Source organism: Coregonus clupeaformis, chromosome 2, assembly GCF_020615455.1.
Source record: "Coregonus clupeaformis isolate EN_2021a chromosome 2, ASM2061545v1, whole genome shotgun sequence".
Classification (NCBI taxonomy): Eukaryota; Metazoa; Chordata; class Actinopteri; order Salmoniformes; family Salmonidae; genus Coregonus; species Coregonus clupeaformis.
Genome location: NC_059193.1, coordinates 1180856 through 1193448, shown reverse-complemented (window position 1 = coordinate 1193448; position 12593 = coordinate 1180856). Strand labels below are relative to the sequence as shown.

The window sequence follows — 12593 nt, the reverse complement described above, 5'->3', positions numbered from 1 at the left end:
CTCATTTTCGGCTATGATCTTTGCAACCATTTGATACTGCCTGGGCGATATATATAAATAACCATGTCTGTTTTGAAAATACTTCCCCACTATCTGAACAATTCTCTCACACACACACACACACACACACACACACACACACAGCGTTCTCTGCAGTTACAGACGTGTGACGTACTCCGACACCAGGTCAGCCACACCCCACAAGGTTTGTCAGTTTTGATGTACCGCCGTCGTGAGGAACCAATTAAAATGACAGGTTTTTCTCAGAGGGGGATTTGTTTCAGTAGGGGACCATGTAGCAGAGGTTATAGTGGATATATGAAATGCCTCAGAGCTTCTCCAGGTGGGGATGTTTTGCTAGAGGCCCTCGGCATGTGTTCTGCCACCTACCACACTGTTGATTTTCTCCAAGTCGTGACAAGAGACAGGATATTGAAGGGTGCAGCAATGACAGTAACAGATTGTCAATGATTGTCACCAATCTTGTTTTTAATGCAGGGAGAGACATGAGTGAAAGGGAAAGAGAGACAGAGGAAGTGTAAGCTAGAGACAAAGTGAGTGAGAGACAATGAGAGAAAATGAGCGAGAGAGAGAGAGAGAGAGAGAGAGAGAGAGAGAGAGAGAGAGAGAGGGAGAGAGAGAGAAACAAAGAGCAAGACAGAGATAGAGAATATGAGAGAGATGGTAGGACAGAGAATGAGGAAGTAGGCTAGAGAGAGATACAGAGAGAGTGAGTGATTGAGCCAGAGATAGAGATACAGAGATACAGAGAGAGAGCTGAAAGAGAGAGAGAGAGAGAGAGAGAGAGAGAGAGAGAGCTGAAAGAGAGAGCGAGAGAAAGAGAGCTGAAAGAGAGAGAGTAAGAGAGAGCTGAAAAAGAGAGAGAGTGAGAGAGGAGTCTTTTTCTAGGGATATGAAGGTGAACGTGGGCTAGTTATCTTCCAGTGAGTCAGCACCATCACACCGGAGCAGATCAAAGGCCCATTGTGCTGAGGAAAGAGACACCACTCTAACTGTTTCACTGATTTAGGCCTCCTTTGAGGGGAACACTCAGATGTGTCTGCATTCAGTAGGTGGCGGCCATGTTGAATAGATTAGATGCCACCTCTTCCAGGGCTCTGACTGAAATGTAAACCTGTGATATGAAAGGGACCGTAATGACTGCAGACTGACTGCAGACCTGCTGTGGTTGGCTTCGGGAGATCTGTCTACAAGGGCCTGTTAGGTAGAGTTGTTTCACACCGACTTCTATGTTCTGAGAAGTGAATGTAGTGAAGCCCAGAGCCATGTATTTAGCACAGGAGGTTGGTGGCACCTTAATTGGGGAGGAAGGGCTCGCGGTAATGACTGGAGCAGAATCAGTGGAATGGTACGAAATACATCAAACACAGGGTTCCCAGGTGTTTGATGCAATTCTATTTGCTCCATTCTGGCCATTATTATGAGCTGTCCTCCCCTCAGCAGCCTCCTGTGGTATTTAGTACATAGTAAAACATGGCTCTGGTCTAGCCTAACTAGGAACAGTACTGAATATTAGTTGTAAAGCGTGCCGAGAGCATAAATAGATACAATCACACACTCGGCTAATGCATTTCAGAGGTTGTTTTCAATCGAATGAAAGTAACCTTTTCGATGCTATTCCCAATGCCTTTGACCATGTATCAAACACTAACATAACATCTTTATCATAGGTAGAACTGGTGGAGTTATGTCGCACATGCAGCTAACAAAAACATATGGAAATGTCTGCTCTACCCAAAATTACAACCAAATTATTGCAGCATTACCGCAAAAATGGAAGAGGAAAGTGGAAGGGGGAAAAAGTAAGGAACTTGTCTGCCGGCCCTGCATTAAAGACCATAATTGGTTAAAGAAAATTGTGATAAATAAAAAGGTATACCAGTTTCATTTAAGGACCAAAGGATTGACAGCCGTCCCATATAAATTAGATTGCAAAATAGTTGGGAAGAGATTTTTGACGTACCGATTCCATGGCAAATGGTTTATGAACTGTTACGCAAAACGGATTCAATTTAAATTATTATACAACATTCTTGCAACCAATAGAATGTTATTTATATGGGGGACACAATCTTCCCAGCTCTGCAGATTTTGCTGCGAAGAGACAGAATCACTAGATCATTTGTCTTGGTACTGTCCATTTGTAGCTTGTTTTTGGTCACAGGTCCAGGAATGGCTGAAGGATTGCAATATTTACCTGGAGCTAACCCTGCAGATAGCACTACTGGGTGATCTGAAAGGTCATAGTCAATCGATCAATAATATAATAATAATTTTAGCAAAATTGTTTATTTTCAATTTACAATCTGTAGAAACAATGAGAATAGAAGGGTTCAGAACCTTTGTGAAACATCACAGTACAGTTGAGAAATATATGGCAAGTAGAAATCCAATATGGATGGTGTTAAGAGATGGGAGGGGTTGAATGGAGCTGAAAGTTGGGACTAATAACAACTAATAACAACAAAATAACTACTGTAAAACATACTAGGTCCATAACAAGTATATAGGTTGAGAACTTTTGTGAAAGAGCACAGTTTGGGAGATATGGCATGTAGAGGCAAACCGGATGGACATCATGTGGTCCTCTGTAGCTCAGCTGGTAGAGCACGGCGCTTGTAACGCCAAGGTAGTGGGTTCGATCCCCGGGACCACCCATACACAAAAAATGTATGCACGCATGACTGTAAGTCGCTTTGGATAAAAGTGTCTGCTAAATGGCATATTATTATGAAAATGATCAGAGAGGTTGAGGAAGTTCAGGAGTAAAAACAAACAAAATATAATTATTGTAAAATTGACTGTGTCCATGAACTGTATTAAGTATGTATAAGCTGGAAGTAGAGGCCTAAGCATTGTCGTTCACTAGTTTACTCCAATTAGGGGAGGGGTGGTGGGGTTGGAAAGTAATAAAGGAAAATACATTATAAAAAATGATTTGTACATACAGTGGGGAAAAAAGTATTTAGTCAGCCACCAATTGTGCAAGTTCTCCCACTTAAAAAGATGAGAGGCCTGTAATTTTCATCATAGGTACACGTCAACTATGACAGACAAAATGAGAAAAAAAAATCCAGAAAATCACATTGTAGGATTTTTAATGAATGTATTTGCAAATTATGGTGGAAAATAAGTATTTGGTCAATAACAAAAGTTTCTCAATACTTTGTTATATACCCTTTGTTGGCAATGACACAGGTCAAACGTTTTCTGTAAGTCTTCACAAGGTTTTCACACACTGTTGCTGGTATTTTGGCCCATTCCTCCATGCAGATCTCCTCTAGAGCAGTGATGTTTTGGGGCTGTCGCTGGGCAACACGGACTTTCAATTCCCTCCAAAGATTTTCTATGGGGTTGAGATCTGTAAACTGGCTAGGCCACTCCAGGACCTTGAAATCCTTACGAAGCCACTCCTTCGTTGCCCGGGCGGTGTGTTTGGGATCATTGTCATGCTGAAAGACCCAGCCACATTTCATCTTCAATGCCCTTGCTGATGGAAGGAGGTTTTCACTCAAAATCTCACGATACATGGCCCCATTCATTCTTTCCTTTACACGGATCAGTCGTCCTGGTCCCTTTGCAGAAAAACAGCCCCAAAGCATGATGTTTCCACCCCCATGCTTCACAGTAGGTATGGTGTTCTTTGGATGCAACTCAGCATTCTTTGTCCTCCAAACACGACGAGTTGAGTTTTTACCAAAAAGTTCTATTTTGGATTCATCTGACCATATGACATTCTCCCAATCCTCTTCTGGATCATCCAAATGCACTCTAGCAAACTTCAGACGGGCCTGGACATGTACTGGCTTAAGCAGGGGGACACGTCTGGCACTGCAGAATTTGAGTCCCTGGCGGCGTAGTGTGTTACTGGTAGGCTTTGTTACTTTGGTCCCAGCTCTCTGCAGGTCATTCACTAGGTCCCCCCGTGTGGTTCTGGGATTTTTGCTCACCGTTCTTGTGATCATTTTGACCCCACGGGGTGAGATCTTGCGTGGAGCCCCAGATCGAGGGAGATTATCAGTGGTTTTGTATGTCTTCCATTTCCTAATAATTGTTCCCACAGTTGATTTCTTCAAACCAAGCTGCTTACCTATTGCAGATTCAGTCTTCCCAGCCTGGTGCAGGTCTACAATTTTGTTTCTGGTGTCCTTTGACAGCTCTTTGGTCTTGGCCATAGTGGAGTTTGGAGTGTGACTGTTTGAGGTTGTGGACAGGTGTCTTTTATACTGATAACAAGTTACAGGTCTGTGAGAGCCAGAAATCTTGCTTGTTTGTAGGTGACCAAATACTTATTTTCCACCATAATTTGCAAATAAATTCATTAAAAATCCTACAATGTGATTTTCTGGATTTTATTTTCTCAATTTGTCTGTCATAGTTGACGTGTACCTTTGATGAAAATTACAGGCCTCTCTCATCTTTTTAAGTGGGAGAACTTGCACAATTGGTGGCTGACTAAATACTTTTTTCCCCCACTGTATATGTATGTATATGTATTTATATGTATGTATGTGTATATGTATGTATTTGTATGTATAAAAAAAACATATCGGGGATTGGAAGTGATGCAGTCAATTACATTGATGGAATTTACAATCTATCTGCAATATTAAAGCTGATCTACCCCTTAAAATTTTGTTTAAAAAAATAATAATCTAGGGACTGATGCTGGAAATTAGCGCAACCTAAAGCACGGCCCGTCCTATGTGTCAATGTTTTAATTGCATCCGTCCCACTATAAAATAAATATACTATAATTACATAAAATAGCGGCCATACTCATCACCCTGTGCCCTCTCCTCTCTGCCCACAGATATGCCAGGTGTTCAGCTCCATGTCCATGCTGTGCCAGGCCCCAGAGCTGCCCATCAGCCTGGGCAGGCAGAGGGAGGTGCCAGCACGGCCTGATGAGTTTGGCTTCATCCTGGACGACGTGCAGGCCGTGCTGGCCCTCAACAACACAGCGTTCATCTACTACCCCAACCCCGAGTTCGAACCCCTTCATGTGTCCGGGGTGCTGGAGCTCAAGCCTGGCTCACCCATCATACTGAAGGTGAAGGGGGGATTTGTTTATCTCTCTCTCTCACTCACTCACTCACTCACTCACTCACTCACTCACTCACTCACTCACTCACTCACTCTCTCTCTCACATACACATGCATACATACATCACACAGTTTTGTTACATGTTTATATTCTACATAGTCTAGTAATATCAAATGTCCCCTGTAGCTCAGTTGGTAGAGCATGGCGCTTGCAACGCCAGGGTTGTGGGTTCGTTTCCCACGGGGGGCCAGTATGAAAATGTATGCACTCACTAACTGTAAATCGCTTTGGATAAGAGCGTCTGCTAAATGACTAAAATGTAAAATGTATGCATACCATTTTCCAAAAACAATACCTTACCCAGTCCAATATCATGTCCTTCCTGTTTCTCAGGGGCGGAACTTCCTCCCTCCCACCAATACCAATGGCAATAACGGCAAGCTGAACTACACGGTTCTGATTGGAGATAAACCTTGTCTGTTGACCGTGTCAGACAACCAGCTGCTGTGTGAGTCGCCCAACCTGACGGGGCGACACAAAGTCCTGGTGAGTGACACACACACACAGGCACACACACACACTGGTCCCCATTCCACCCCTCCACCCTCCTGCTGTCCCGGGCCAGGCCCAGACTATAATCCAATCGGACCCTTGGGTTATACTGTCCACTCTCATCGTTCGAACAGAGAAACAACAAATAACCATTTCAATAAGAGGGATTAGGCAGACACAAACTCAATAAAGGTTCCATTTGTAGTTCTGAGACGCTTCCTGCTCTGCCACCTGGACCAATGATTGATGGGCAGCAGAAGAAGAGAGAAAGGCCACCAGACGCATTACCGTAAAATAGAGCTAGACAGACAGACAGATAGACAGACAGACATCAAGGCAATATGTCTCTCTCTGCTCTGTTTTATTAGTGTATAACATTGGACCATTCAAGATGCATTTTCTTCCTGCTGATTCACAATTGTCTCATTTCATAAAACCACTTACAGTCGTGGTCAAAAGTTTTGATAATGACACAAGTATTGGTCTTCACAAAGTTTTCTGCTTCAGTGTTTTTAGATATTTTTGTCAGATGTTACTATGGTATACTGAAGTATAATTACAAGCATTCCATAAGTGTCAAAGGCTTATATTGACAATTACATTAAGTTTATGCCAAGAGTCAATATTTGCAGTGTTGACCCTTCTTTTTCAAGACCTCTGCAATCCGCCCTGGCATGCTGTCAATTCACTTCTGGGCCACATCCTGACTGATGGCAGCCCATTCTTGCATAATCAATGCTTGGAGTTTGTCAGAATTTGTGGGGTTTTGTTTGTCCACCCGCCTCTTGAGGATTGACCACAAGTTCTCAATGGGATTAAGGTCTGGGGAGTTTCCTGGCCATGGACCCAACATTTCTGTCACGTTCGTTTAAGGACGGGTCAGACCAAGGCGCAGCGTGAAATGCGTACATGTTTATTTAAATGATAAACACACGACAAAACAACAAACCAACGAAACGTGAAGTCCTAAGGCTAAACACAATACAAGCCTACACACGGAACAAGATCCCACCACTAATGCATGCCAACAGGCTGCCTTAGTATGATCCCCAATCAGAGACAACGAGCGACAGCTGCCTCTGATTGGGAACCACACCGGCCAACATAGATCTACACATACTAGATCATACACATAGATATACACAACATAGAATATTCACACCCTGACTCAACATATAAGAGTCCCCTGAGTCAGGGCGTGACAATTTCAATGTTTTGTTCCCCGAGCCACTTAGTTATCACTTTTGCCTTATGGCAAGGTGCTCCATCATGCTGGAAAAGGCATTGTTCGTCACCAAACTGTTCTTGGATGGTTGGGAGAAGTTGCTCTCGGAGGATGTGTTGGTACCATTCTTTATTCATGGCTGTGTTCTTAGGCAAAATTGTGAGTGAGCCCACTCCCTTGGCTGAGAAGCAACCCCACACATGAATGGTCTCAGGATGCTTTACTGTTGGCCTGACACAGGACTGATGGTAGCGCTCACCTTGTCTTCTCCGGACAAGCTTTTTTCCGGATGCCCCAAACAATCGGAAAGGGGATTCATCAGAGAAAATGACTTTACCCCAGTCCTCAGCAGTCCAATCCCTGTACCTTTTGCAGAATATCAGTCTGTCCCTGATGTTTTTCCTGGAGAGAAGTGGCTTCCTCGCTGCCCTTCTTGACACCAGGCCATCCTCCAAAAGTATTTGCCTCACTGTGCGTGCAGATGCACTCACACCTGCCTGCTGCCATTCATGAGCAAGCTCTGCACTGGTGGTGCCCCGATCCCGCAGCTGTATCAACTTTAGGAGACGGTCCTGGCGCTTGCTGGACTTTCTTGGGCGCCCTGAAGCCTTCTTCACAACAATTGAACCTCTCTCCTTGAAGTTCTTGATGATTCGAAAAAATGGTTGATTTAGGTGCTTACTAGCAGCAATATCCTTGCCTGTGAAGCCCTTTTTGTGCAAAGCAATGATGACGGCACGTGTTTCCTTGCAGGTAACCATGGTTAACAGAGGAAGAACAATGATTTCAATCAACACCCTCCTTTTAAAGTTTCCAGTCTGTTATTCTAACTCAATCAGCATGACAGAGTGATCTCCAGCCTTGTCCTCATCAACACTCTCACCTGTGTTAATGAGAGAATCACTGACATGATGTCAGCTGGTCCTTTTGTGGCAGTGGAAATGTATTTTGGGGATTAAGTTCATTTTCATGGCAAATAGGGACTTTGCAATTAATTGCAATTCATCTGATCACTCTTCATAACATTCTGGAGTATATGCAAATTGCCATCATAAATATCAGTCTGTCCCTGTTTCATAACAACCACTGGAATACGACTTCTGTTTTATGGAATACAACGTTTCTGATGACACCTCCCCAGGAGGTTCACAAAGACAAAAGCTTCAGAATCACGCTTGGGTTATGGTATGCCCCGGTCTCAGTGTGTCCACACAATAACCCCTTTTCCCTCTCCCCTGTCTCTCACCCCTCTCCCCTGTATCTCACCCCTCTCCTGTGTCTCACCCCCCTCTCTCACCCCTCTCTCCTGTCTCTCACCCCCACCCCTGTCTCTCACCCCTCTCCCCTATCTCTCACCCCTCTCCCCTGTCTCTCACCCTTCTCCCGTGTCTCACCCCCCTCTCTCACCCCTCTCCCCTGTCTCTCACCCCTCTCCCCTGTTTCTCACCCCCCTCCCCTGTCTCTCACCCCTCTCCCCTGTCTCTCTCCCCTCTCCCCTCTCCCGTGTCTCACCCCTCTCCCGTGTCTCACCCCCTCTCTCACCCCTCTCCCCTGTCTCTCACACCTCTCCCCTGTCTCTCACCCCTCTCCCCTGTCTCTCACCTCCTCTCCCCTGTCTTTCACCCCTCTCCCTCACCCCCTCTCCCCTGTCTCTCACCCCCTCTCCCCTGTCTCTCCCTCCCCAGGCCCGTGTGGGCGGCATCGAGTTCTCCCCGGGCGTGGTCCACATCACGTCAGACAGTCCGCTGAGTAGCACAGCCATCATCAGCATCGCCGGCGCCGGCGCCCTGCTCATCTTCTTCATTGTGATAGTGCTCATTGCCTACAAACGCAAGTCACGCGAGAGTGACCTCACCCTGAAGAGGCTGCAGATGCAGATGGACAACCTGGAGTCTCGTGTGGCCCTGGAGTGTAAAGAGGGTAAGGATTCACATTCTAGTGAAGATTCACATTCTAGGAATTCCACTTCTATGTTTCGATAGCTCGGAAAGCAGTCTTTTAGTGTGAATCTTAAAGTGCATTGTGGTGTTTCTAGTATCCAAGTTGTCCAACCAACCACCTGTTGATAATGAGGTGTAAAGAGGGTAAGGGGCCAGGGGTAAGGGAAGGGGGTCAGATCGTTGAGATACACATTCTAGTCATTCCATTTCTATGTTTCAGATAGCTTGGTTTGTCAGATCTCAAAGTGCATTGCGGGTTGTCTCTGAACTCTGAATTGACACTGAACTGTGTAAACGGTTCCTGTTAACAATTAAAGGGTTAGAGGTTTTTACAGAGACACTGAACTGTGTAAACTGTTTCTGTTCCCACTGAAAGGGCTAGGGGGTCTTACAGAGAGCCAGGAGTTTTTCCTGACCACATACCTGACCAGGAAAAACTCTGGGCAATTGTTATACTCAGTATCATATGCAGAGTCAGTAACCCATGTAGTGCTATGCTGAACAGTGCACTCCAATGTTATATCTACACCCAGTACTCTCACAGTGGTAGTATATCTCAAAAGACGGTGGTGTAAATTACTTAAGTAAAAATACTTTAAAGTACTACTTAAGTATTTTTGGGGGGTGTCTGTACTTTACTTTACTATTTATATTTTGACAACTTTTACTTTTTACTCCATACATTTTCCCTGACACACAAAAGTACCTGTTACAGGAAAATGGTCAAATTCATGCACTTATCAAGAGAACATTCCTGGTCATCTCTACTGCCTCTGATCTGGCGGATCACTATGTACACATGCTTCGTTTGGAAATGATGTGTGAGTGTTGGAGTGTGCAACTGGCTATCCGTAAATAAAAAATACAAGAAAATGGTGCCGTCTGGTTTGCTTAATATAAGGAATTTGAAATGAGTTATACTTTTACTTTGGATACTTAAGTATATTTTAGCAAATACATTTACTTTTTATACTTAAGTATATTTAAAACCAAATACTTTTAGACTTTTACTCAAGTAGTATTTTACTGGGTGACTTTCACCTTTACTTGAGTCATTTTCAATTAAGGTATCTTTACTTTTATTGAAGAATGATAATTGGGTATGTTTTCCACCACTGTCAATAGAAATACTTATAGGTAGAGTCAGCGAAATGACGTTGCATGAGTAGCACCGCAGTTTGCGATGAGTAAGATGCAAGACATCGCTCTCACACAGTTACAAACAGTATCTGCGCATGTGCACAGGTTTGCTTCACCCTGTTACAACGTGGTAGCCATGGGACCAAAACAGCGGAGAAGTTTAGCCTCATGCTCCAAAGCTCTTAGTTGTTGCGGAAATTGACCCACAATGCTGTTTACTTTTTGTATGTACATCATGTCACTGACTCTATCTTTAAGAAGACTGTTTGTCCGTTTATCCCCTCAGCCTTTGCCGAGCTGCAGACAGACATCCATGAGTTGACCAGTGACCTGGACGGAGTGGGCATCCCTTTCCTGGACTACAGGGCCTACACCATGAGGGTCCTCTTCCCTGGCATAGAGGAGCACCCTGTTCTTAGGGACCTGGAGGTAAGAGCTGTCATGTCAACTGCCTGACCAAATATCACAACAGCTGCCCTATCATCTACCTGACTGAATATCACTTCAGTTTAGGTCCTAAACATTGTTCGTCATTAAATCCCTGACATAGAAAAAGTGCTTTCCATCAATGGATTCTCAATCAAATAGAAAAAAATGTAAAAGTTAAAAAATAAATGAACGGCACAGTGGGGTTACAGGTGAAATTAAAGCTGTCGTTGCTCACGCTCGGTAAACAAATAACACTGTCTTTCATTAGGGCTTGACGTAGCGGTGCTCTTTTTTAAAACCACAGTCAAATCTCCTGTTAGTAATGGTAACAACATGTGACAAGACGGTTTCTCAGAGCCGAGGACAAATTAAAAGTCTAGCAGAGAGAAAAGCAAAACAACCCTGAACTGACAAGCTAGTTATTTATTCCCTAATAACAGTGATGGACAGTGATAATTTAACTTCTTCTAGCTGCGAGTCCCCCATTTCACAGGCTCAGAGTTGACCATGCGGGTGCCTGATGAGAATTCCCCGTTATAAGAAAACTTAATGATGTTTTAATTGGTATAAATGTTCCATTATATGAGGGGGTTTAATGCAAAATGAAACCTAATGAAAGTAGCAGTGGGCTCATCTCTGGCTGGTGATAGCTGGTTAATTGTTATTGATGTGGGAGATGATACAGGAAATAGCCCTTATTGGGTTTGGAGCGAATAAAGAGTGTATGGGCAATCTCCAATAGTGCACATTCATAATTTGTAGTGTGAATTTGATTGGACTGAATATCTCTCTCTCGCTCTCTCTTTTTGACAGGACTAGAGCTACCACCATTTCGTGTCAATGGCTCAAATTTACTAATATTAGCGACGACTCTAGGCCTACCTGTTAAATCTGAAGAAGATATACATTGTATTTTTCCTCAGAGAATATGGAAAATGGCTGCCTATCTTTTCTCCTGCTTTTGTGATAGTAATCAGTAGGTGGGATGTTGAATGGGAATGTTGTTTGATTATGGGGCTACAGTGGGATGTTGAATAGGAATGTTGTTTGATTATGGGGCTACAGTGGGATGTTGATTGGGACTGTTGTTTGATTATGGGGCTACAGTGGGATGTTGAATGGGACTGTTGTTTGATTATGAGGCTACAGTGGGATGTTGAATGGGACTGTTGTTCGATTATGGGGCTACAGTGGGATGTTGAATGGGACTGTTGTTCGATTATGGGGCTACAGTGGGATGTTGAATGGGACTGTTGTTTGATTATGAGGCTACAGTGGGATGTTGAACTCACCGCTGATGCGAACAGACAAGAGAGGATGAACAACACAGCACACACATCTCAACAATCCTCCACTGTTTCCCTCTCTCTCTCTCTCTCTCTCTCTCTCTCTCTCTCTCTCTCTCTCTCTCTCTCTCTCTCTCGCGCTTTCCTCTCTCTCTCTCTCTCTCTCTCTCTCTCTCTCTCTCTCTCTCTCTCTCTCTCTCTCTCTCTCTCTCTCTCTCTCTCTCTCTCTCTCTCTCTCTCTCTCTCTCTCTCTCTCTCTCTCTCTCTCTCTCTCTCTCTCTCTCTCTCTCTCTCTCTCTCTCTCTCTCTCTCTCTCTCTCTCTCTCTCTCTCTCTCTCTCTCTCTCTCTCTCTCTCTCTCTCTGTCTCTCTGCTCCTTGTGTAATGTCAGACGTCATGAAATAGACTACTGTTTTAACAATAGCTCTCGCACGGTGTAAACCGCTGATGTTCCGTGTTCTCGGGGAAAGCGACGGCGAGGAAACATGTGCCTCCTGACAGACGCATCGCGTAGAGAGAGTGTTGCTCACTCCGATCAATCCTGACAGATCAAAACATTTAATCTCTGTAGGTGCAATCGCACGCCGACTGACTAGCGTAAACGGTGCGGGGACAATTTCCGCCCGTGGAGGGGAATACACCACACACGCGCTGCTTTCATCTTGCGTTAGCTTTGATGGGGAAGAACGTTCATTGTTTGGAGTTAAAGAAATAGGCAGGGCTCTCAAAAGACTTGGTTAAATGTACTCTACCTTCCATAAAACAAGTGCTAGGCAGAATGCTCTCCCAGATGTCCTCCTACGCCGACATTCCGAGCTGGAATCATTAGCACACACTGTCATTAGACAGAATCAGGGCTGAAAGCTAATTGATCCAGTGGAGTGATAGTGGCGTTGGCTGGAATGGGAGATGCTAAGGCCATGGAATGAGTTCTTCCCCATAGTCAGTCAGAGT

At 44.3% G+C, this 12593-nt stretch overlaps 1 protein-coding gene across 3 annotated transcripts in view; it reads left to right on the top strand.

Moving 5' to 3' along the window:
- Window positions 1-12593, top strand: part of LOC121550041 (plexin-A4-like) — a 415766-nt gene that overhangs the window by 345287 nt on the left and 57886 nt on the right. For all 3 annotated transcript variants that reach the window (XM_041862120.2, XM_045225661.1, XM_045225663.1), the window contains exons 18-21: window positions 4835-5074; window positions 5462-5614; window positions 8531-8765; window positions 10212-10354. In XM_041862120.2, the coding sequence (XP_041718054.2) occupies window positions 4835-5074; window positions 5462-5614; window positions 8531-8765; window positions 10212-10354 (771 nt within the window). The remainder of the gene's footprint in view (window positions 1-4834; window positions 5075-5461; window positions 5615-8530; window positions 8766-10211; window positions 10355-12593) is intronic.